Source organism: Rhipicephalus sanguineus, chromosome 2 (genome assembly GCF_013339695.2).
Source record: "Rhipicephalus sanguineus isolate Rsan-2018 chromosome 2, BIME_Rsan_1.4, whole genome shotgun sequence".
In the NCBI taxonomy this organism is placed as follows: Eukaryota; Metazoa; Arthropoda; class Arachnida; order Ixodida; family Ixodidae; genus Rhipicephalus; species Rhipicephalus sanguineus.
This window is the reverse complement of record NC_051177.1, coordinates 55,710,899-55,736,962: the sequence shown is the minus strand read 5'-3', so window position 1 is coordinate 55,736,962 and position 26,064 is coordinate 55,710,899. Positions and strand designations below refer to the sequence as shown.

The window sequence follows — 26,064 nt, the reverse complement described above, 5'->3', positions numbered from 1 at the left end:
TATGCGGACTACTGTTCCCACGAGACAACATAAGTGCACGAGGAAACAACATAATAAGCAAAGCTTTGGAGCACACGCAACCGTTCCATTAGTGCAAGAAACATCAAGAGATTGAGCAAAAGCCACAAATAATGCTTTCAATAGCATGTGTGAAGCAGCATGACAGTGCTTTGTGTCTCAAAGGTGATATCTATGACTGCTACTGTGCACTTGTCTCACTGCTCATCCGGATAAACATATTTAGCATGTGAAAAAAAGAAGTTCATGGTTTGGTGAAACCATTAATTCAAGAATACATACGTTTTTAGTTGAAATGATGATACTTCTGACTTATGTGTTCCAAATATCCATGTCATTTAAAGTAACTTCTCTGTACATATTTTTCTCTAGTCCTGTCTCTAGCCTGATTGTGGATGAGTCTTACAAATTATGTCACTCTTGAAATTAATAATTGTCTGCAGGCACTTCCAGGTACTGCGATCAAATTGCAAATTTCATTCCAAGTAGTCCGTACAAGCTTTTCCGCGCAACTTTATGGCACTTCCAGCTGCAGCAAACGCTCACGAGTCTTTCTCCAGCAAAATAATGTTTGCAGAATGCTCACGCTCAGTGCTACAGATAGAGGAAGTGGAAGACCTCTAGCCTCCAGTGGCCTGGCTATGGACGTTTGTCTAGTATATTGGACAAAGGATATGGGCAGCTGCCGAAACGACTGGGTCAACTTCCATGAAACCTAGTGTTTAATAAGTTAGATCTGTGAACTGGGATGAAAATTGCTTGAAAGTAAGCCTTGCTGGAGACAATCAAAATCCAAGCAGGTTGCAAAAGTTCAAAAGACGCTACAACGCTATCAAGAGGTTACTTCTTAATACTGAGATGTAGTGGGTACAGAGGCATGGTCAGAATCATGTGAACAACAAGACAGAGTGGCTTAATCACCTGCCTCGTAAGATACCTGTATTGCTTCTGTCAGATCCCCATGCTCCCCGAGCACTTCAACAGGACATATTGTGCCTTAGATTTCCAGTGCCTGATTCCTTCCCTGTAATCTTACCTAGGTGCAGGGAGCAATTCTTTGGAGGTTTCAAGCTGGAGTGGCCCTTACAACATTCATTACCTGGTCTTGGGGATTGACATAAGATGACCTCAAGTGCTTGGCTGCTGTGGCCATCAGAGGGTAGACATCATCTGCTTTGGATGTAGTTGGTTTATTCTGATTGGCCTTGGAGTTTGGCCAACCATACTAAATGATTTAAAAAAAGGCTGGACTGAAACCAGACGTGCCTCAAAACTGCGACTACTGGGCTACGAACTTGTTTTCAGTTAGTGCAGCAGTTCTTGCATGATGCACAGTGGGAACCTTTTATCTGACATTCATTTACCATTCATATGCCTTGTGGCAAATCCTGGCAGAAAAAGAAAATTTTACGGGTGGTACACTTTCGTAACACAAGCTGGCGAGAGCCTAGCTGCACTAATGTAATACAAATGAGCCGCAACGAGCAAGTATGTATGTTTTGCGTTAAATCAACCCTTTGAACGCCTCATGCGAGCACATCCGTCTTGCTATGTCTTTTTCAATCGTGTGCAGACTTTAGCTAAGTGCTCATTATGTGTCTGTAAGACAATATCATGAGTGTTGAAGTGTAGTTTTCAGTAAATTGCTCAAATCTCAGTAGCTTGTTGTGGCTTGTATCGCCAATAAAGCAAGTGGCTACATGTAATTGATTAGCAAAAAAAGTTATCAAACTACAGTGAGCATTACAGAATAAAAGTAACTGATCACTTGTAATGTTATCAAGAAATTCAACCGATTTCAAGAAATTTACTGCATATCATCTTATCACGTGTCTGATTTACAACTTCATCTACCCTGTACTTCGTTATCAATCGACCTTTACCTCAGTTTCGCAAGCATGCTTACGAGGTACACACATATGTGCACTTCAGCTGCCCCTTTTTTTCATAGGCGTTTGAGTCTTTCTTCAGAGCTTATTCTGCTCTGTACTTCTGTCACTTCAAGAGAAGCCGGGACCATATCACCTTGCACTGCCTCAGCTGTGGGTTTTCCATGGACCACTGACCTTTTGTTAACTTACAACCAGGCCAAGTCCTCTGATTTTAAGCACGAAAGTGCACTTGGGAGACATTAGTGCTGGTAACACTAAGCTTTTCGAAATCCCTTGCACAACCATATATTTCTTGCAACTCCTAAGTGCTGTCTTTCATTATCGCTGCAGTTCATCTTGCTCTTATTCTCACATTATCTTGGTGGAAGCTTCCATAGATCCTTTCTTCAGTGATACATACACCTAGGTACTTATAATGCTTGACCTTTGGAATGATTTGCTGTTGGATCGACATCAGGTTAGTACTTATTTCTTAATTAGCAATGATAATTCCCAATTTCTGTGTGCTAAAAATTGAAGCCTGGATTTATCACCTGGTTGCTACACATAGTAACGAGTTCCTGTAAATACCGTGGATTGTCTGCTAATAAGACTAGGTTGTTCACATACATCAGTCCGGGAATCCTGTCTAACCATTTGCCCATTACAGATGCAAGAAATCAAACTCTAATATACTTTTTTCAAGGCGCCTTTATGTGCTCTTAACGTAAAACACAAAAAACAACGAAGACAGAGGCCACCCTTTCTTCAGTCCTTCGTGAATTTATTTAAGATCTAGACCAACAAGCCCACAGCACATAGTCCAAATACAGCAACCAGACACAACACGCAGGCTTCCAAGTTACAGCCAACAATTAAGGCGCTGTTAATGAGGTCTAGGTACCCCGCGTCGCTGCTTTTTCTAAAAAAATTGGGGGCAACAGTGCTAACGACAACAGCGACTGACAAGCACAAGATGACATAATCAACTTGCATACATAAATCACTTGCAGCTTAACCACGGCACGAGCGGAGATGAATGCCAGTCGGCAGCAAGATTTGCAGCCGGAACAACAAAGCTGCTCCGAGCGTGGGCGCCGCACGGTCAACATGCATCGAACAACTGCGTGATTTCAGTCTTCCACTTTCAGCTCGCATCTTCGTCACCTGGATCGACTTCGCCGTCGTCTACCATCTCGGCGTCGCCAGCGGAGACCACGTCACTAGCATCTTGGTGCTTCTTGGCTCGATTCGCATCCTTTTTCGTCTTGCCTTGGCGGAACTGCTCCAGATTCCCACTGAGTGTGTCGATGAAACTCTCAAACTCCATCTCTTCCATCGCCGATATGATATCGGAGCCGGTCACAGTTTTCCTTTTGCCTTTCAACGCGAAGTTGTTGGCACACGAAGTGGTGTAGAGGACAAACACGCTCGCCGCTTTAGCCAAAGCTGCCCGAGCTTCCTTCGAAACATTGACGCCATCGGGAAGGGCATCTTTGACGATACGCGTAACAACAGACAGAGGCAAGTTGAGATCTTCAGGTCGCTCCGCCATCTTGGCTGGTGTCAAAAAAAAGATTACCTATCACAAACAGGGCCTTTGTTACGACGCGTTGAACGCTTCACAGATTCGGAGTGAGACCAGTGTGAGACGGCACATAAACCAACGATTTCTCACGGAGTCTCTCACAACGCGCGCGCGCGCACACACACACGTTGGAAAGCAAGCCAGTGAGCCAAATTGAGCCACTCAAAGAGCCGTTGTACCGTCGTGGATGGCGGCCAATATAAAGCCAACGAAAGACATCTGCGAAGCCGCACCAAGCATCTTCTGCTAAAAGTGCGCGCTCCGATGCGCAAGGATTAAACAAGCTAAGCGTCTATTCTTTTTGCCTCAAGTGTGAATATTGACAAGTGTGCCAGTGACCCTCACGGATGCGACATTTGCGCCGTAATCGGCATGTGTTGTTTGCTTTGAAAGATTAACGCAGTTCTCGAGGATATACTGAGAACATAATGGATTCTTTTCTTCGGGTAGGTAGTCATCTGTCGCTAATACCAGGAATATGTGTTCTGACCCGCCCGTACTGTTTACAGGTTAAGAAAAAGAAGGGGAAGCAAAAGTACAAGAAGCGATCTTCTAAAGCAAAGAAAGCGTCGAGTGGATCGGTGAGCTTATTGCACGAGAAAACGTCCCTTCCATTGCAATGAATCACGAACAGAGGTCTAATTTGGTTTACGTCTTGTAGGACTCCAGCAGCAGCAGTGGTAGAAGCGACGAATGGGCCGAGGCACCGCCTAAAGCGCGTTCAACTGAAGAGCCGGAGAGAAGCGCAGACCATACTCCAAAAGCTGTGCAGGTAATGCACGAGTTTTATTCACAGTAGACACACAGACACACACACACACACGAAGAATTGACAAGCGCTTGTGTAATACGAATGACAGTTCATATCTGTTCTAGCGCGTTTCGTCTTTAATTCGAGGCATTTGCTGCAAGACGTGCGCATTAAGAATGCCAGAAGGCCACCAAATAAATGCATGCAACCCTCTTTAGTGCAGGTATTGCAGCAATGAATGAGCGCACTTGTCTGCTATCCAGCGGCTAAAGTCATCTGGAATACTTGTTTTTAGTTTGGCATTCATAGGCATTCTGCACCCAACGTCCTCAGTACCAGGGCACAACAGCAAAAGGTGATGAATGTGCGCCGTAGACACGACACAGGTGCCGGCCACTGAGGACACATTGTAGACTTGTCACTCGCAGATTTTCATTGACAATCGAAGTGTGATGACCGATCAAGCAGGACACTTCTCATTACCTACCACAGAGAGACGCATGGATGAACTTCGAAGATGTCATCCCAACAATATCGTCAAAGGATCACAGAGCGCAGAGAAGAGGCGAGAGGACAGGTGGGCCCGGGCAGAGAGAAAAGACTTTGAGGACTGTTTATGAGGTGGGTGCACAATTGTAACGAATCTGGTGCTATGTAAATGATGTTGCCTGATGTTTGACCGACTCGTGCTATGTGTTCTGTATGCCACACTATTGCTTTGTAACATGATTGTGTTAAATGATTGTGTTACCATTGATCGTGTGTTTACATGATTGTGTTACCATTGGAAAGTAGTTTAGCGGGTTTACCTTCTAGCTATTTGCAGGGGCGGCGCCAGTGGGGGGTTTGGGGAGGCTGGCACCCCCCAAAAATTTTCGCCTGCCCCCCCCCCCCCCCCCCCCCCCCCTGCCCCCCCAAGAGCAAGCATAGTCAAAATACAATGCATATGTTCCCAGCCTCCCTGCCCCCCTGAAGGAACTCACTTGTCGTGGGTGCCCCCCCAGGAAAAAAATCCTGGCGCCGCCCCTGGCTCTTTGAGCATGCTAACTTTGACATGGCGCACAAACATGCGGTAGCTGACAATTGTTTCCTGTTTATACCTGTTGTCATGCATTCTGCTTTATCGGATGGTTATCAAGTTACAATCGGTTAAAATAAATGTTGAAATATCTTCAGCAAATCAAAGTGAGATATGGGAACATATTTTATACAAAGAAACGGAAGAGCAACTTAAAAGGTGCACTAATGTGAAACACTAAATCAGTTTAGACTGAGCAATTATTCTTTGAGGGCACTCTTCTCTTTTACAATTACAAACTGATAAACTGATAATTTTTAAATTTATCTTAAAAAAATATCAGAAATCAGTTTTTTGAATTTTGTGCTATCACAAATCTCAAACTAAATTCTGTATTTTGACCATGTTGGCTCAGTAAATGTTCCTAAAACTTGCTGCTTAACAACTCCGACTCTCTTTCAACACGGCGTAATCAATTTATTGCTAAGGAATACACAGGCTGTAGCAAACGCCGTCACAGTGAGTTGACATTGTGGCAAATTGGTGCGGAAGCTTCAAGGGGGCATTGCCACCGATCTTCTCTTTTTGTACGTTTTGTGGCCTACCAAGCATCATCTTGCAGCAAGAGTGCTGTTTCTGTCAAGTGAAAGTGTAATTTTCTGATGCAAGCGAGCAGACTTCTTTTTTTTTCTGTAAGTGTTTCTTTGATGCCAGCAAGTTCTGTTGTGTTCATTGAGTAGATGTGCTTCAACATAATAATAAGGGGCAATGTTTCACTGAAGCTAGTGCACACCTGGCTGCGAGCTGCTAAAATGTAAATAGGATTTGCTTGTAGGCTAGCGTGTGAGAGCAGACGTCCTCTTCATGTTGTGACTGTCATTGGTAACACACTGTTGTTTTGCTTTAGCCTGGCCAACACGAGCGCGAGTTGAACCCATACTGGAAAGAAGGCGGGATTGGACTGCCCAAGGAAGATGAAGCCAAGGCAGCAGAGCCGACACTAGCTGCATCCGCCGTTGGTGATGGAGGCCTGAGGTGGCTGAAGCGTGCCTACCAGAGGATACGTGAACAAGCTGCCGACGAAAGTCGACCATTGGAGGAAGTAGCTGCGGAGCGATATGGGGTTGGTTTATTACCACAACAATCCTGAATTTTAGTTGTATTTCAGTCAGGGATGGCCTTGCACCGTAAAGCACCCTGGGATAATTCTTGCTGTGTGTGTAATTTAGCTAGCCTGAAATTTTTATGTATGCAATGATGCTGTCAGGTGACGTCTGCTTGGCCTCTGTCACTCTTGCTATGCACTGCACCAATCCCATGTGGAGTTTTGAATCCATGTAATGTAACAGAAGCAGGTGCGGCTGTCACTATTACAGTTGGTGTCTTTCTGCTACTTTGAGTGCTGGTGCCTCCAGCGTCCGCATACTTAAAATGGGAACAGCTACAGATTGAAAAGATTAAAGCCTGTTTAGGCCCTCCTCAACAGAAATGGTGTTCATTAAAATTTTTTTTACTTGCATATCCATGTGTTCAAAGTTTTTGTTACTGTGCAGAAAATGAGTACATCTAATTTCAAAATTTGTGTTGTTAGCACACACGTGCACAGAAGCCCAATGACCTGTCCAAGTCTGCGTGCAGACCTACTTCATAGTGTCCGGTTGTTTGTAGAACTTAGGTTGCTGTGAGGGGCTTACAAGTAATTTGGAACAGTGTTGTGTAGGTTGGTGAAGTTAAATGTGAAGAAAGTACAGAGCAAGCAGAAGTGCGGGGGAGATAGATTTCTTTATGACTCTGCTGTTCTTATGCTACAACCACGCAATGTCATGTGAACTTTGCACCCTGTAACCAAGATCTGCTCATGGGATGCTTTGAGAATTTCTTGATACCTAGGGAAAGTTTGCTTTTCGGCTGTTTTTGACCTAGGAAAACACGTAATGGTTTCTCTCGGTATTCTTCTAGGGAGCAGTCCAAAACTTAATGGATGAAACAGATCACTTGTAAAGTAACTGCTTTTCTACTTTTCATTTTGTTTTAGTCCTTAGAGAAATTGGAGAGCATGATTAGGGAAGCTGAGTCAAGGGCTGGTTCAAGTGGTCAAAGGCATCACGGAAGGCATGGCACATCCAGAAGATATGGGAGAATGCAAAGACCAGGCTCGGACGATGAGACGGAGAGACCGTCACGTCACAAAGCAGTGCAAAGACCGGGCTCGGATGAGGAAAGGGATAGACCGTCACGTCACAAAGCAGTGCAAAGACCGGGCTCGGATGAGGAAAGGGACAGACCGTCACGTTACAAAGCAATGCAAAGACCAGGCTCGGATGAGGAAATTGAGAGACCATCACATCATCGCGAAAAATGTAAGTAATATCAATTGCTCGTACTGTCCTATAAGATGCTATTTCTAAGTCCTGATTGGTCTACCGCTAACCTCATGCCTAATATCCAGACAGAGACAGTAAGTCATCAGGGTCCAAGAAGCGGTCTGAAGAACGTGGAAGATTCCAGCGAGCAGGTGATGACGACGACAACTCTGATCAGGACGGCCACCCTGGCAAACATCGCCACAGAAGGGAGCACTCATCGTCGTCATCTTCTTCAAAGCCCAGCTGGATGAAAAAAGAGTTCTACAAAGACACAAAAGGTTATCTTCCTCCTTGATCTGTTGCTGAAAACCAACAGAAAATGAAGCCAAGGAAGGTAAAGGGGACGTTATCCACAAGTTGCAGGTTCGGTTGTTGCCCGCGGCAAGTTGTCTTTTCGTCCACTTTAATTTCTTCACATTTATATGATAATTACTACAATACAGTTAAAAGACTACAAATAACGTCTGCTTTACCTTTCTTGGCTTCATTGTCTATTGGTTTTCATTAGGGTGTGTCTAACAAAAAAACGAGCCCTTAAATTCTCTTCTTTCGTTGCTTAATCTGTTGTAATACGACACTGTGTCCACTGTTGCAATGCAGACGCGGTGTTGTGTATCAAGCAAATATATTTCAGATAGTAGTGCATAATTTTGCTGTTATACAGGTGTTACTCGATGCACTTCTGATTGTGCCTATGCGCGTATAGGATTGAAATTCATTGTTGTGATTGGCTTGCACAACTTGTGCAAATGAGCCTATCACGATTGAGGAATTCGATCCCAATCTGGTTCGAACGATATTGAATATGCAGAATTTGCTCTCACACCAATGCAGTGTGAATGCCGTCGATTGAGATACAAGTGCAACCTCAGCAGCTGGCCGAAAGGAGTTTCCAGAAAGTGCCATTTACTGGGCTGTGTTTATCTTATTAAGCTTTTTCTTTGTTCGATTAAGAATGAACTAATGTTCACTTGGACCATCCCCTGTCATCGTACGAGCACTGAGACACCTACTGGCAGATATTCAGAGCTATTTTGGATGTGGCTATGGCGATTTGAGCCTCTTAGAGCAGGGAGAAGGCGTGCATTCATTTTTCAGGACAATTTCGCCGTGCCTGAGGAGTCTGAGAAATTGGATGTAGACTGTATTTCAAATGATCACATTCAAGTCCTAGTAGTTCATTGGCTACTATGTATCGCCTTACATTTAGTGTGCAAACTTAATTCCATTTTCTTGTATCTCCCAACTGTATCTTTGCGTTATATTTATGACTGCCTTATAACTGATTAAACACTATTTTTTCTAGGGTTGAGAAAGTTTGTACCATTACAGTGAAACCTCGGTGATATGATCACAGCTCATACGAATTTCGGGGTGATATGAATTTTTCGTTGGTCCCGGCCAAGGCCCATTGGCCTGCAGTGTAATAGAGTAAGGTTGTTGTGAACCGATTTTCACCCAGCGACGTTTTATACGAACATACGCTACCACCCAAGTACGAATAGGTGCTGTCCGCGCTGTCGCAGAAGACGCGCCAAGCACGTGTGAGCGCGGGAACGCAAGCGTGGGCATGCGCGCCGCACCGCAAATCGTCAGAATCACGGTGTAAGAAAAAAACTTTTCTTAAAGTCAGAATAAACCTTCAGAGACGCGTCACGGCCTCCGAGATTGTGTGCGTGAATCTTTTTTATTTATTTATTTTATTTATTTACAATACTGCTACTCTCATTCGAGAGCGTGGCAGTTGGGCAGTACAATGATTTTCAGTACAATCAATAAAAATAACGTTTGAGGCTCTTGTGTGCTTTGAGGCTCTTGTGTGCCTTCGCGTTTAGATTACGGAGTACATTAGCGGCATGCTTTTTTTTTATCTAATGCATTGACGCAGGCTGCTGTCGTTGTATTGTGTTTACACGTGCCCGCTTCGTGCATCAGACATGCTATGAAAGGTGGATGAGGACCAAAAGAAGGCGAGGACGATCTTGGCGAAGGAGTCAGGCCTCACAACGTCAACATGCACTACCGTTGAGGTCACACTTGTGCGGGCACGGCCGTAAATCTCCCAAAAAACATCCCCAACACCTCCGCGATAACAAAATCATAACACAGGACCGTGGTTCTGTAATTTTGTGGCCTCGATCCATCGCTTAAAAGCGCTTCTTTTGTTACTTTCGCTGCAGTACTTCAGTGTCATGCAAAAAAGCATACTAAAATTTGGAAGGGGCTACTGCTGTCGCGGGTCACAATGCACCTGGTTCATTATTTAAATACACGCGTACGGGTCATATATTTACGAGTGCCGGTATGATTGCCGACATCTAAAAACTTAACTGGACAATCATTCAGGGTTCTTCGTGACGTTGCTGTGGCCCTGAAAAACAATAAATGAAAATGTACGCCAGCTTTCTTTTCTCGCATGCTAATTTTCCGTGCTTTCTGGTGATACCAATTTCGGATGATACGAATATTTTTGGTGGTGGTCCCGTGAGATTCGTATCACCGAGGTTTCACTGTATATAATGCAAAAAATGAAAGTCATGTCGTATTGGTACCCTTTTAACAAGCGCTACATGAAAGGAAAAGGAGAAGTTTGTGGGATGTCTTCTACTGCTATTGTCGTGTGTTCACTCTGCTGGCTCACATTCTTAACATTTACCTACTAGGCCTCTTCTTGGCAATGCTATACACATTGTTAAATTTCACTGAACTAGCAGGCCAAATATGCTGTATCCATTCTTTTAATAGACAAACAAGATGAGCAGAAGCAAGACATCAGCAACAAGGGAAGGGATTGCTTGCAGGAGGAACGCCGGCCTCCAAGGCAGCAGGAGAGCGCCAGCCCGTGCGAGCAGCCGAAACGAGAAAAGGAGCCTGATTCATTTGCCCAGAGAGAGGAGCGTGCTGCCCCTAAACTGCTGTCGGACAAGGAGCTGAATGCGTTGGGTGCAAAGCTCATAAAGGCTGAGATGCTGGGAAACACGGCACTATACGAAAAACTGAAGAACGAAATTGAGGAAGCGAGGAAGGCGAGGGAGTCTGTCGGTGCTTCCACGTGTCCCGATGGAGCACAGCGAGGCTCTCGTGAGGAAGTGGTCATCCTGACCAAGACCGACGGTCGTGGCTTCGCACATCCGCTCTCGGAGCCGTCTGAAGTCAGCGGGCCATCAAGGAAGAAAGCAAAGGTACGTGTCTTGCCACGTGCTCGTGCAACTCTTGATATGACAATGCTGTGTGTTAGCACGGGACTGCAGGGGATTGGTTGTCCTTCGCAGGTTCCCACACATGACAGAGGTGGTGAACGGGTGCGATACTTTGCTGACGACGACCGACATTCTCTCAAGAATTTGGTAAGCCGCGTACAAATGTATGCAGTGTAAGGAACACAAGGACCAAGAAAGACCAAACGGGACAGTGCGTGTCCGTTTCATCTTCCTTCGTCCTTGTAATGCCTGTGCTGTTTATGAGATGAATCCCAACCAACTCGCCCTGTAGTCTGTTCTACAGATGCCGTCTCGTGCTGCAATAAAATTTGCTGCATTTCCTTTTTCTTTTTTGCCACCAGTTCGAGCGGGAGAAAATGACCACAGCTGAAGATCAGAATGCAGAGTTTGCGCGTCTCGCTGGGAAGGTGAGGTGATGTGATATGCATGCACACGTTGTACTAGTGTTGCTGTTTCCTTTTTTTGGAAATGCGCTTATGACAGGGAGATTTTGTCCAGGTACGAGTCTCAAAGAGCCAAGATTATGACTTTGACGACGCTGTCATGGACAAAGCAAGTCAGCATGATTCTTCTGCGAAGCAAGATGCGCGTGACAGAATGAAAGCCATTCAAGGTAGTGCCATTTTTCTTTCTCTTTCGCGCACGCACGCACGCGCGCGCGCACACACACACACACACACATTTAAGGAAATATGTATGATGTAGAAAGCTCTGTGAAAGGGAAAATACATAATTCTCATCCATTTGAGAACATTACTAAGCTACAAATTAAACCCAGACTGGTCTTTTAAAAATATTCACAATTAAAAAAAAAAAGAAAAGCTTGCTCTGGTTTGGAAACTGTACCTGGGACTAATGCCTATCTGTGGTAGCTACTCTGCCACCTGAGCTAACTATGAGAAGTAACTGTATGCGCTGAAAAATGGGAACTCACAAAATAAGAGCTGTCCCTGTTTTCCTCTGTCCCCATTTTTCAGTACTGTAGGTATTTCATGGAGTTGTGCAATCTTGCCCAAGCTTCCATGTTTACCATGATGCTAGCAGATTACTTAAAAAGGCCCAGTTGCCCAATTAATCAAGAATGGGGGCATTGCATTCATCGTTTACATCCATGAAAATACGATGTGCATTACTGTCGAGTAGGGGTGTGCGAATAGTGAAATTTCATCTCGAATTGAATTCAAATCGAACAGCACCGAATAGTTGCCAAAAATATCGAATAGTATAGTTACACGAAACGTGTATAGCCAGTTACGGCAAGACAAAGGAAAAATAAGGACGCTACGGCGTGCTGACAGCTTTATTACGCACTTGTTCGGTTGTTTCTTTTTCAGCTCTTGTGGGCGCACAAGCACGTTGATAGAAAAGCCGCCATTCCAGTCAGCAGTGCCACTCCTAACATCCTGAAGGATGACAGAGGGGGTATGGTAGCTAGTTTTTCTTTCCCCCTATGGTCGCGCAGTACGGCTCATCTGACAACGGTAATGTTGTGCTTCATCGCCATGGGTGCTCCGGGCCCAAACATCTTCGGGCGGCCGTTCACAGAAGTGTTTTAACTGTGTGCCGGAAGGATGAGAGTTTGCGAAAGAGTGGTGCGGTGTGGAAGTGGCGAATGCACAGCGTGAACACATTTTCACTTCTGAAGCCAATCACTCAGGGTACCGCAGGCCAAAGTTGGGACGTCTTTCGGCGCTTGCGGCGTATACGACCGAACTACGCGAAAATTCTGTGCCTTCATTTCGGAAGTGAAGTTGTGAAGGGCTTGACAGTTTTTCATGTGTTTTTTTGCGTGTGGAAATGACATAATCTCCTTTAAAATAAGCATGCAATCGCTTTTGAACCAGGATATCGCGTAAGTTTTAATGAAAGGCCTACTGTAATGACGTTAACGTTTGTGTTAGCCACCCACCTTTACCAAGTTGCACCATTGGCCTTTGTCGCGTTAGACATTTGCCCTGTCGAATTATTCGACTAGGTATTATTCGATTCGAATTCGAAACTCGAACATTCGCACGCCCCTGCTGTCGAGTGCTTGCTAGGATTTATTTGAAAGACTGTTTAATGTTTTTCTTGACAGAGCATAAACACATGTCTAAAGCATTGGAGAAGTGTAGATACTGCCTCGACAGCCGTGAAATGAAGAAACACCTAATTATTGCCATAGGGATCAGGGTGAGTTGCACATTTCCATTCGCACATGGAGCAAGCACCACTACAGCTTGCAATAAGCTTTTGTCACGTTTGTTCCCTGAAAACAAGTGCATCTTGTGAAGTTATTTCCCTTTGTTGGAATTCCTTGTTCACGGCTCTACGACAGTTTGTGGCATGAAAACGATCAAAGATGGGGTTTTTCACGACAGCGAGTTTCTTGTGATGGCCAGCTTTGTTTCCAAGAAAAGTTGCCCTCCTGAGATTGTGCTTTTGTTACGTGATGTAACAAGAAATGAAGAAGTGAAGCATCCTACTTTTGATATGTTTTTATGGAACATCAGTGTACACTGCATGAAAGGAAACATCGAAGGATGAGCCAGAGGTGTAGCTTACCCGTATTCTAGAAGTTCGGGGGGGGGGAGTGCAATATAACACTTTTCCTGAACCCGTAGCTCTATGGTAGACAAATTTAAAGGGTTGTTCCTGTATTTCATTAAACTGACATGTTTCTCCTTGGCACTTTTGTATGTTTAGCTGGCAAGCATGCTTAACTGTGCTATGGTAGGTGCTAGCAGCACAATATGCAGTAAGACAGCTGTAGTTTATCTTTAAAAAACTGTTCAACTTATCAGGAGTTTATCAAAACAAGAAGTAGAGCTCTGTGACAGAAATCTAGACTTCTACTGAACATATACCTCATACAATGTGTAACTTAGGACATTAAATGGTTTGTTTGCATTTTTCATTTAGTACCGTTTTGTGTTTGCTTGTAATGTTGTACCTGATTTTCAGGCTTATTTATGCTTACCACCATATCAGTCGTTGACTGAGGGGCACTGTTTGATTGTCCCACAAGCTCATGTTGCTTGTGGAACATTGCTCGACGAAGATGTGTGGCTCGAAGTACAGGTAAGCTGAAAAATTCATGTAAGTAGCTGTGTTTTGTTTTTTTAAATAGACGTTTTTAGTAATAAACTTGAGATTTCGGTACTATTAGCAGAAAAGGATCATACTTTTTGAATACCTGTCGTTCTTTTCCAACTTTTGATGACGCATTTGACCACCAGAGCACTTAATTTGTATTGTAGTCCTTGCTAGATACCGAGTGCTCCCCACTGCCATTGGAAGATGAAATAAATTTTTCTCTAGAATTTGACCAGCTTGCGGGATTAGAACCTGCACCAGCACAGAATCACAGTTGTTGCGAGAAGTTGTTTTGTCTTCTAACCTTTATCAGCTCATAAACGGTTTCAAACCTTTGATACATGGAAGACAGTGTAGCCTCGCCCATGAAGTTTTTCCTGACGCTTCTTGTTGTACTTGCGTTTTCTTTAGTTGCCGATAAACAATGAAATCGTCCTTGACCAAGTAGCACATAGGTCTGTGGTTCTCAGCCATGGATGTTTCAGGGACCCTTTGTAGACCGCTGGAAGGGACCTCTTGCAGTGAGAGAAATGGGGGGTCATAAATTAACGCAACACGCAGTGTGAAATAGGTGGCTTTTATTTCTACCTTGCAAAGAACGGTCAGACTAAAGTGCCACATCAATTCGATCTAAACAGCTTGCTGATTAGTTGTACGGTTTGCAGCCACATTCAACCTGTTTCTACCTGCATTTCCTCTTCAAGTATGCAAGTCTGGAAAAAGCATGCTATGCATATGTTATATAAAACTACAACAGAAGCTTTACAGCCATCTCATGAAAAAGAGGAAACATAAGTCGGCTCCGCCACAATGCAAAGAAGCTATGCAGTGACGCATATAAAAAATCGGATGGGGCTGCTGTCACGTAGCATAGTGTGGCTTTAAAAAAAAAAAACATTTTTTTCCCCCAAACATGCATTTCGTGGACCCCCATTTGAGAACCACTGATTTGTATGTTATAAGACAGTGATTTTTTATCACTTTTTCTGGATGAACCAGGGGAGCAAAGGTGTCATGTTTGATATGAACGTATGTGCTCCAAAAAATTTCATATTGCGGGGAAGTTTGGGAAAAAAACAAAACAATGACTTGAGCAAAATCTTTGTTGTTGAATTTCTTAAAATAAAAAAAGTCGCTGTTTGTGCTTTTGTGCTAGCTCTTCAGTAATTTAGATAGTGAGCCCACTCATATGTGCTTTCCATCAGTGTGGCAACAATATGGAATGTGCTGTTCATACCTTTTTCAAAAGCACTAGTGTAGCAAGGCAGGCTACATACCATAGACATTTATGCTGGTCTGACCAGTGGGTCACATTGAAGTTGATAGTGCTTTTCCTCTGTGGCACCGTGTGCATAGATCTTTTTGCACATTGTAAAAACAGCCTTGTTTTTGGGTACATTCACTGTTCGAAAAAGAAAAAAGTTTTTTTTTTACCTAGGTGTTTAGGAAAGGTTTGACAAAGATGTTTGAGGAGATGGGAAAAGACACCGTATTTATGGAGACAGCTGTTGCATTTCATCACCACCCACATGCAGTCATAGAATGCATACCAGTGCCCATGGACATTGGAAACTTGGCACCAATGTACTTCAAGGTTAGTTAAAAATGTAGACAGTCTTTCTGAAAAGCTCAGCATGCAAAAGTGATTGACGTTCGCTATGCTTTACATCAAGCACAAGCAACTGTCTTGTACGCAATAGCTGTTATAAAGCAAGTTTGAACACTGATGAAGTTAAATACATGATCCTCTCCGTGTTTCAGAAAGCCATAATGGAATGCGAGAGTGAGTGGGCCCAAAACAAAAAGCTTGTCGACCTGTCAAAGAAAGGCCTACGAAACTCGGTATGTTAATTTTATTTCAATCTATTGGTGTTGACTTGAATCTGCAGGCTGTCAAATTATTTGGTTGCACCTTTCAAGCTTTCAAAGAATGTGTATGTGACTGCAACTGTCACTGAGACATGAACAGCATAATAATGTTCCACCATGATGTGTGCATTTTGCTGTGCGAATAGAAAAGACTGCACACATTTTCATAATTTCCTTATTATGGTTTGCTCCTTTCATTTTTTAGGGTTTTTGGACTTTGTATTTATAGACTGCAAAGGTTGTGAAATATAAATATAATTACATTTCTACGCACTCTGAAAGGACGCAGTTTTTTTTTTTCGTACCATATGGAAAGCACTGCTTGTGTTTTGACATAATGTTGCTGCTGTTATGCTATGAAAAAATAAGTGTAATCGATAGGCTCAATGAATGCTGTTCATCTTTATATGTGTACTACAGTCTTAGAAAGTGGATCCATTTCTCTTGCGTGGGAATGTGACCTCCCATAGCTCTGAATGTTCATTTACGACCTATAAACAGTAGACTGCAATAGTCTTGCTTACTTATACCACCTAATTACCACCTACTGTCCCTTCCGACAATTGCAGATTCCCAGAGGGCTGCCCTACTTCTCGGTTGACTTCGGTCTTCAAGGAGGATTCGCTCATGTTGTTGAAGACGAAAAAGACTTTCCAGTTTACTTTGGAAAGGTAACCGATTGGTGATCAGCTTCCACGATGTCGGAAGAGATTCATCCTTTACAGTGCCAATGTGTTCTACAACTTTAATATTTATTTATACAGGAGAAAAGAATAGGGGAGCAAAGTCTAAGCAAAACGTAGCTGATTGCTTTGCTGGTAGGAGCTGTCGTGTTGTGGCGGCTTTTCTGCCATTAGTGGGCGTCTCATAGAGCCACTCATTTGCTGGTGATAGGCTGTCGGTAGCTGTTTGACCGAGAGTCGGATGGCTAGCCAAGCAGCTATCAAGCTTTGATCGAGAGTCAGGAAATAATAAAATTTGGGACTTCTTGAAAAATTGGGATTTAGGCATCAGCCGTGCTGCAGAAACCTTGAGAAGTGAGCTCGAAGAGCACTATTTGCACACAGTGTAGCGGCTGTGGTGCAAAACAATAATAGTAAATCTGCACTTGGGCAAAAGTAGTACCTAGTGAAGTTGACGATATTGTTTGGCTGAGGTTGTATGAGGCTGATACTATATATGAGACAGTTGTAGAAAAAACTGAGCACTCGCCAAAATTGGGAGCAAAAGAAAAGAAAAACTATTTAATCCTACCAGGTTTAAATAGTTTTCCTTTTCTTTTGCTCCAGATTTTGGTGAGTGCTGTTTTTTCTAAAATCTTCGCTCCTCGCCAGACGATGTATCATTGAACCCTTGACTATGTAGGAGATGGTGTGCCTTTATGTGTAATGATAATACGTTAGGCAAGTCACTCTTTGTATCATTTGGATATCTAGGCAAAGCTGGGCTCCCTTAGTGTCACTTCATGTATATAGCGTACATTCAATTGATAGTAGACATCTTCTAGGTAACTTACTTCTGTGAAAGAGAAAGACTACAATGCGCCACCCGTTTCATACACAGTGCACACTTGAAAATTGTTCCATGTGCACATTGCTAGTCCTGCTGTGTTCATTGTTTTAATTAATATTTACAGTAAGCTCTCAGTAAACGGAAATCTCTTAAACAAATTTTCTACTTAAGTGGAGCAACTGCCGCTAATATGATTGGTTCCGTATTTGAATTCTGCGCTCCTGTTCATCTCTCGGTAAACGGAACTCCTGTTAAATGAAACAGATTTTTTTGGTCCCTTCAGCTTCCGTTTAACAAGGATCTGCTGTGGTTACAGTTTCTATGAATTGTTTTCAGTCTTTTATCCTCTTTCTTACACTTTGCGATTGTAAGCGAACTGCAACAGCAGCCTATGGGAATAGGGAATCAGTACTTGCATGTTTTTGGCGTTTGTACCAGTGGCTAAAGCAGTTGCAGTGCATATTGTGCTTGAAATTGCATATATTTATTTATTGCATAGGAAGTGGTGGGTGGCATGCTGGACTCGGAGCCCAGACTCTGGCTGAAACAACAGCACGAGAGCTTTGACGAGCAAAAGAAGAAAGTCCTGGAGTTTACCAAGCGGTGGGAACCTTACGACTGGACGGAGCGGCTCAAAACTGAATAGTCTTAGTGCACAGCACTAGAATTTTAAACTTTTGTTGCTGCTGCATTCAACCATGAAAAGAGCGAGAGAATCATTGAGCACCATCTTAGATGTTTATGTGGTGTTGCTTAGCATTGCAAGTTCACCACACAAGCAGCCACAAATAAACAAAGTACAGCAATCTAGCTTGTGGTTAACTTACACTGGCTTTCAGTGATGCTTGATGGACATCTTGACCTGGTGCTTTGTGTATTCCCTTTGAATATGTACGGAACACAGCCAATACATGAGTTTGGCCTCAAATTGGCTGTCTCGAGGACTGCAGTCTTCTGCTGGAGCTTATGAGGTCGGTTCGCATGGGAGTGCGTTTGTGTGACCTTGTAAAGGAATTCACTGTGCGTGTCTTCTTAGCATAGGCCTAAAAATTAATTTGCTCTGTGCTAACATGACATTGTAGTTGTGCACTTTGAGTAGCGGCACTTTATTGCTGTGAACATTTTGTGGTTAAAGGAACTATTGTAATGATGCGAGGTGATAACGGGCCAGTTGGCAATGCACGGAGAACAGTTTGCCGAGTGTGGCTTGGGAAAATGCAACGATGTCACTACAGCAGTGATGATGCGTGCCTACTTGCCAATTTGCAAGTTAGTCAAATTTCCACAGGCGTGACACTGAGTAGGGAGGGAAAATAGATAAACTCTTTTTTTTCCATGGGCACACAGCTTTGTTGAGATACTAAGAATTTACCTTTTGATGCAGCACACTAACAGCAGGAAACTTAAAACAGTGACCAAAAAGTAAAAAAAAAATTAAGATTGTTATGACTTTGCCTGCTCATGACCTCGTAAGTGCAAATTTAGGTGAGTACTCTTCTGGCATCCTTTCACTGCTGAAGACTTCTAACAATAGGAACGGAGACTGACAAGCAAAATTGTTTTGCAGATTGAACACATTCCTCGCAAGACGATACAACATTTACAAAATCGTAGAATTAATTATTTGCAAACTTTACAGGAAATTCTAGATAATTGGCAAGTGCCGTTATAGTTGACATAGTGAGATGATGTGGTTTATATTTCACTGATATCTACTAGGTGTCGTTGTACCTATACATAACATTGTACATAACAGTGCCATTGTAAGTGGGTGGCAGCGATAGCTGTGCATTTGCACCAGATAAGCAAAAGAGAAATGAACACTGTAAACTCCGAGGTGGGTTTAAGCAGTTTTTTATGTTTTATTTTTACCATACTCTATGACGATTGGCTTTCCTCTTAGAACATATCCATTGCATAGCTCCAGTGCCATTTTGGCAGCTTGTACATCTGCAATAAAAAAAAATTATGACAAAAAAAAAAAGTCTTCTAGCTTGGTCTTGAAGCTCACCAGCATGTTGCACTTACCTGGTAAAGTGATAAATGCTTGTCCCCTCAACTTGCCAGACAGAAGCCTGTACTTTACCGGGCAAGTCTCCGCGTCGAAGCGGCAAAAGAGTGCCATCAGTTCTCGAATGTCCGTTTTGTGGTGCAGGTTTTTCAGGTACAGCACCTGCGTTTGTGAAGTGTGTTTGGGAGCCACGGAGCAAACTGATGCAGTAGAATTTCGTTATAGCAAAGGGTATTTTGGGCCACAGATAAGAGAAATGTGTTCGGGGACCACAAAGCAAACTGATGCAGTAGAATTTTGTTATAGCAAAGGGTATTTTGGGGCCACAGATAAGCTACTATATCTAATGACTATCAAACGGCAGGAAGAGGAAGATGACAGCTTGCGATGAAAGAATCCGTAAATGGGGTAGGTGCTCGAGCCGACGTTTCGACAAGTGGGCTTTTCTTCTAGCCTTGAAGAAGACAAGTCCATTTGTTGAAATGTCGGCTCGCGCACCCACCTCCTGTTTACGGATTTTTTCATCATGACTATCAAGGAAGACAAGATAGGAATTGATGCAAGCAATGCTTAAACAGAAAATTGGATTGGTGAAAATGAGGTGCAATGCTTTGTAATATAATCTCTCTTCTCTCGAAGTAGCAATAAAAGTAAATTAAGTATAGCGAAGTGTAGGGTGATTCCACGTAAGATCGAACAAACGATGGCTGGTCGACCTCTCAAATTTATTTCAAAATTTTATATATTATTGCCTGATGAGTGGAAAGAAGAGATCAGCAATTTGTTTTGCCGCCAAAAATTTTTTCGAACCACAGGAAATCAATAATGACGAAGAGGTGGAGTGGAGCGCTCATCCGCTCTGCTGTTTTGGCCAACTTTCGTTATGAATTGCACAAAATATATTAAAGTTAGGTAGCTGAAATTTATTTACCTAAATATATGCATGTTTTTGCTTCTGCTCAGCTATTTTTAGTTTTTATGTGTAGTGTAGATGTTTTTATAAAAAACCTCAAAAATGGCCCAATCGGCAAAATTTTCTTTACTTTGAAGGTCTTAATCTCAAAAAAGCCTTGTAGCAGAGGTACGAAAATTCCGCATTACGTTCTTCGCATGCGTATCTACCAAACTGCCAAATCTTGTATTTATATAACTTTTCAGTAAAGAGATATGATCGGGCTAAGTTCAAGAAAACGCCGAACAATGAAAACTTCTGACGACAATTAAAAAAAAACCCCATTTTTTAAACTTCTTAAACTTTGTCCACTTATTCTCCTCCACATCAGCTTTCACAATCATTAAAAACATGTTGCATAATGTCGTTGTACTAATAGTTACGGCCCCTCCAATGAGACCCTTAGGCAAGGATGGGCAATTCCGACTTCTTGCCCAGCAAGTGTATAAAATGTAGGCAGGATTGAATTTCTTTTTATTAAAAGGTCAGCAGGTACCTAAAAAGGTGTCGCCGGCACTGAAGACGTTAATTTTGAAATTATTTGGTCACTGCAGCGGCCACGAGCGCGGAGCTACCGAGTAGGCGCGCGCGCACCCGAGATGCTCGTTGTAAGAGACGGCGCAGTGAGAGCTCGTTCTCGCGTCCTCAGACCGATTGAGTTCGAAACAGCAACACCTATCGGGTGACTTGAACGCACGTGCACTGGAGCTTTGCTATTGCTATTCTATCCGCCCTCTGTTCGCATCTCAGCTAGGCGCTGATAACACGGCGGAGATAACACGGCGGAAAACTCTATAAGGGAGCTATGAGCGCTCGCTTCACGCACGCTGCTGCCACAGAAACTGCGCTGCGCCAGTTGCGATCAGTGGAAAGCATGAACGTGGCGCTCCAGTGGCAAAGCAAAATATGGATTGTCAAAGAAAAGAAAAGCAAAACTATCGGTAACCGGATGCGCTTGTCTATATTAGATGTCGGCAGCAGACGGCGTGAACTGGCCGCGCGTTCGGTGCGCTGTTCACACTTCATTCGGCGCGGATAGTTCTTGTGCTTTGCTCTTACTCTACTCCTCCTGTGCGTCTCATGACGAGAAAGTATAGCTCTGAATGAGTCTATTGTGGAGACTACCTTTCGAAGCAAAGAAGCTTAAAGGGGTCATGAAGCACCCCTTGGGCTGATTGAAAAAACACATCCTGCGGAAAGCTGACACGGCTATGAACTGCTCTGCCAAATATTACAGTCGTGCGCGCCGCGTAATGGCCACAAGCGGAGCGCGAAGTTGCCGTTTCCCCAGGCACCCTCTTTTCAAACAGAGGCCGGTTCTCACTCTCGTCGGTGGGCGGGGCGTCTGTCCGCTGTACGCTGTACGTCGCAAGAGACATAGCATGCTTATTGGCCGATAGCCGACGTAAATCGAGAGCGGCGTTCGGATCAGATGCGCTTCTTGCCGCGGGGTGCCGCCAGTTGCCGGCGCCGCACTCCTCAGTACACGGTAGCCGCACTCGCGCAAGCGAATTACAGCGGGAGAGCGATCGCGTTTCATGACGCGCGCTGGCGTAACTTCTTTCCCCCATGCCATCCCTCCCTGTCTAGCTTCCAGTGCGCTCGCCGGCACGAGAAAAGAGAGAAAGCGCTGGGAGCGTGCGCCAAACCCCCGTAACTCCGCTGATTCTTGACGGATTCGAGAAATTTTTGCGGCAATCGATTCGGGAGGCAGTACACTCCGATACTGAGGCCATTAGATCATTACTTGGAAAAGTGGTTCATGACCCCTTTAAAGGAGTACTGACACGAATTTTAAAAAATTTCGGATTGTTACTCTAAATAAAAATACTGGTGTCGAGAAACGTAAAAATACTATTGTGGTGCCTGGGAATGCATCCTATATATTTTAATTAGCGCCACCTTAAAAAGACACTTTCGGTTTCCATATCGAGGGGGTGGCTTCTCAGTGTCGTTTCATAGCAGTGTGACGTCACGGCGATACAGAAATTCGCGACGTACTAGCGGGAAATCCGTCATCTGCTCGTGGTGCAATAGACAACGATGAGTGAATTGTCGTCCAGTGACCCTGACAGTGATTTCTACGATTTAGGCTGCATGCAGGACGCAGAACTCGCGAACTCGGAGGAACTGTCTTGACTTGTCGGGATAATGTCCTTGCAGTGTACCTGGCTTGCAAATGCTCAGCGACGAAAACTTCAAAGTCAAATTAAAATATTTTATACGTGTTCTCCGACTCCAGTGTGTGGACAGCGTGGACACTGCATACCAACGAAGCAAAAAATGTCCCTTTTGCGATGTCTCAAAATCGTGTCAGTACTCCTTTAATTATTGCAAAGAAGCCAAAATTTCGCAGAGTTACCGACCTAGGCATATACGCTTTGAAGAAACGTTTAACGCCCGAAAGATCAGTGACTGCCAGTGAGACGGACTGCTTGTGCTACGCGTGCTTTTGCTACCACTGCAATGAAAGATCTTCACGGAACGCACAGTTTAACGATGACATTCTTATGCCCCCTGAAAAAGAAATCGACGCAATTAACCAGATCACTGCGACTACCGGTGCACGTGCGTTCAAGTCACCCGAGAAGTGTTGCTGTTTCGAACTCAATCGGTCTGAGGACGCGAGAACGAGCTCTCACTGCGCCGTCTCTTACAACGAGCATCTCGGGTGCGCGCGCGCCTACTCGGTAGCTCAGCGCTCGTGGCCGCTGCAGTGACCAAATAATTTCAAAATTAACGTCTTCAGTGCCGGCGACACCTTTTTAGGTACCTGCCGACCTTTTAATAAACAGAAATTCAATCCTGCCTGCATTTTATACACTTGCTGGGCAAGAAGTCGGAATTGCCCATCCTTGCCTAAGGGTCTCATTGGAGGGGCCGTAACTATTAGTACAACGACATTATGCAACATGTTTTTAATGATTGTGAAAGCTGATGTGGAGGAGAATAAGTGGACAAAGTTTAAGAAGTTTAAAAAATGGGGTTTTTTTTTAATTGTCGTCAGAAGTTTTCATTGTTCGGCGTTTTCTTGAACTTAGCCCGATCATATCTCTTTACTGAAAAGTTATATAAATACAAGATTTGGCAGTTTGGTAGATACGCATGCGAAGAACGTAATGCGGAATTTTCGTACCTCTGCTACAAGGCTTTTTTGAGATAAAGACCTTCAAAGTGAAGAAAATTTTGCCGATTAGGCCATTTTTGAGGTTTTTTATAAAAACATCTACACTACACATAAAAACTAAAAATACCTGAGCAGAAGCAAAAACATGCATATATTTAGGTAAATAAATTTCAGCTACCTAACTTTAATATATTTTGTGCAATTCATAACGAAAGTTGGCCAAAACAGCAGAGCGGATGAGCGCTCCACTCCACCTCTTCGTCATTATTGATTTCCTGTGGTTCGAAAAAATTTTTGGCGGCAAAACAAATTGCGGATCTCTTCTTTCCACTCATCAGGCAATAATATATAAAATTTTGAAATAAATTTGAGAGGTCGACCAGCCATCGTTTGTTCGATCTTACGTGGAATCACCCTGTATTACTAAATGAGGAACAATGGTGATCGAGCAGTACGTATTGTATAACTTCGTGACTCCGGAGTGTAGGTGATGCTATATTACAGCACAGCTCTAATGTTGATACCTGCAACAGCAGACATCTGCTCTGCTACAACCACTACGATGTAGGATACTGCATTTTGAGGTTGCTTTCCGAAATGTGCCACCCACTAAAATAGAGCACGATCAACAAAATCTTGCGTGTATGCCATCACATCTAACAATTTGACATATCACCCTCCACTATAACTTGACTCGCATGTTCATTAAGGTAGTCATTAGTAAATATTTTTTCATTCATACATAAGTTCTTATACAAAAGTGCAGGGTAGATTTTCTAAGTACAAGTGCTCTACTATCGGCTGTTATATAGGTGAAAAAAGTTCAATATTTTCAACTTACTTGACTTTCACACCCTGGGCTGTAATTCTGGAAACGTGGCAGCTTCTTAATATCGTCGAGCCCGAGTCTTTCTGCTGCTATTTCGTGTTCAGGAAGGGGCACGACAGCATGATAGATGGTGGGGTCTGGATGAGGCATCTCTTCAGTGCATTCGCTGCTCTTATCCGAGGCTTGCTTTTCATCTTCAATTGCATGCGACGGGCATTGCGCTGGTTTAGTTTGTCTCTTCTTTTTTCTCCTGCTCATCACTCTTTCCATCAATCTCTGCGAAAACTCTGCGATGTGGCTCATGGGGTCTTTAGGAAGCCCTGTTTGTGAGGAACAACTCTCCGTGCAGGTGATGTTCTTTGAAGGCAATGTTCCGCCGCCATTAATCGCCGAGTAGCCGAAGTGCTCTTCACTCCTCAATCGGTCTATGCAGGCATCTTCAATGCACTTTTTGCCGTTTTTCACCTTCAATTCTATTTGCTTCAGCCTCGAATCCAGCATGGTTGGATCCATCAAAGGGTGCTTTTGCTTCACCATCTAAAGGCAATAAGGTAGCCTGTATAAACTTTGGTACCTAAGCTTGAACCTGATACATGCATGTACACCCAACAGCAAAAGTCTGCGGGACGTTGGCCTTACAACAAATGCGAATTTCTGCTATATCAGTGAGTAATGCTTGTAATCGAGCTGGTGACTGTATAGGCTGCAATGCCAACTACAGGCTGGAACATTTATTTAGAGGTAATGTTCCTGGACAAATGAGAATATAGTTTTCTTGAACATTTCGCGTCCTACAAACTTTTTCTGGTGGTTGTACAGTAAAATGTGTTTATAACGAAGCCCTGGGAACATTCAGAATGCTTATTTACACATGTCACCTCGTTGTGAATTTCGCGCACAGTAAAGCTCGCAATATAGCCGGTACGTTAAGAATTATTCGCTATACAGGAAAATTTGTTGTAGTGGCGTTCAGCATTATATAGGCAGCACACAGCAAAAGATAAGCATAAACAGAAAGCGGTGCGGTGAAGGTGCGTCTCGGAAGGTCTCGCAGGTGTTTCTGTGTATGTAAACAGGCAAATTTACTGCGACGCCACAATGACTCCACTGACATGTTTTAAATAAAGAACGCTCAGTTTACACTATAAACTAGCCCTGACATCCAACTTACCGCAGAGTCTTTTGACTGGAGATATAGTTCGATTTCCTCGTTCGTGAGACCGTATTGCAGCAATACTTGTATCTCTTGTTCACGTGAATCGACCGCTTTGTACTCGTCCAAGGAGCAAGCGCCGGCTACAGGGAGTTCCGCATAGTTTCCGGCAGCTGTGAAGTGTTTCTGCTGCTCTGAAAGACTAAAGACGTTCGCAAAAGTGTGAGCCATGCATGACAAAAAAACGCTCAAATAAGGACTAACGGAACCGCTGTTGATTTACACTTAACTGTTTAACGGAAAACCTGGTGTCAAGCTGTTTTGTTAGCATCTCTTGAAGAAGCCTTTCTGATTCCGTTTCGGCACCGTGTTCGCTTCTCGGACGCTTGCGAGGACATTTTCCAGGCAGGTCGTCTTCGTACGGCGAATGAAGATTGTCGTAGTTCATGACTGTCGGAGTATTACTGCTTCAAACACACATACAAGCAGATGTGTCTAATTGTACGAAGCTTCATGTATTAGGCCACGACAATCACAGTTTTATATAGTTATTTTTACGGGGCTGGAAGGCATTCAATGTTGCGCGCATATCAATGCAACCACTCAAAGACTGTAGTATCAGCAACATCGCCAAAAATCGTGTAACGTACGTCGTCAAACATCGTCTGCTTAATGGCTACAAAACACCTCGGTTGTGGCTAGA

The 26,064-nt window shown here is 43.6% G+C and overlaps 3 protein-coding genes across 3 annotated transcripts; 1 reads left to right on the top strand and 2 right to left on the bottom strand.

The window, feature by feature from the left end:
- Positions 1-2,666: 2,666 nt before the first annotated feature.
- LOC119382989 (DNA polymerase epsilon subunit 3) lies at positions 2,667-3,598 on the bottom strand. Its single transcript, XM_037650940.2, has one exon. It carries the CDS (start codon positions 3,442-3,444, stop codon positions 3,037-3,039), a length of 408 nt encoding a protein of 135 aa, XP_037506868.1. The 5' UTR covers positions 3,445-3,598; the 3' UTR covers positions 2,667-3,036.
- An 89-nt stretch (positions 3,599-3,687) lies between these two features.
- LOC119382986 (CWF19-like protein 2) lies at positions 3,688-19,154 on the top strand. Its single transcript, XM_037650934.2, has 17 exons — positions 3,688-3,923; positions 3,987-4,058; positions 4,139-4,249; positions 4,721-4,849; positions 6,154-6,369; positions 7,282-7,606; positions 7,696-7,890; positions 10,358-10,794; positions 10,885-10,959; positions 11,175-11,240; positions 11,332-11,446; positions 12,911-13,005; positions 13,777-13,893; positions 15,347-15,502; positions 15,670-15,750; positions 16,347-16,448; positions 17,789-19,154. Exons 1-17 carry the CDS (start codon positions 3,906-3,908, stop codon positions 17,933-17,935), a joined length of 2,457 nt encoding a protein of 818 aa, XP_037506862.1. The 5' UTR covers positions 3,688-3,905; the 3' UTR covers positions 17,936-19,154.
- Positions 19,126-26,024, bottom strand: LOC119382987 (RNA-binding protein 41). The gene is made up of 5 exons (XM_037650936.2): positions 25,652-26,024; positions 25,380-25,563; positions 24,221-24,745; positions 19,318-19,462; positions 19,126-19,239 (listed from the first exon to the last, which is right to left on the bottom strand). Exons 1-5 carry the CDS (start codon positions 25,807-25,809, stop codon positions 19,145-19,147), a joined length of 1,107 nt encoding a protein of 368 aa, XP_037506864.1. The 5' UTR covers positions 25,810-26,024; the 3' UTR covers positions 19,126-19,144.
- Positions 26,025-26,064: the final 40 nt, after the last annotated feature.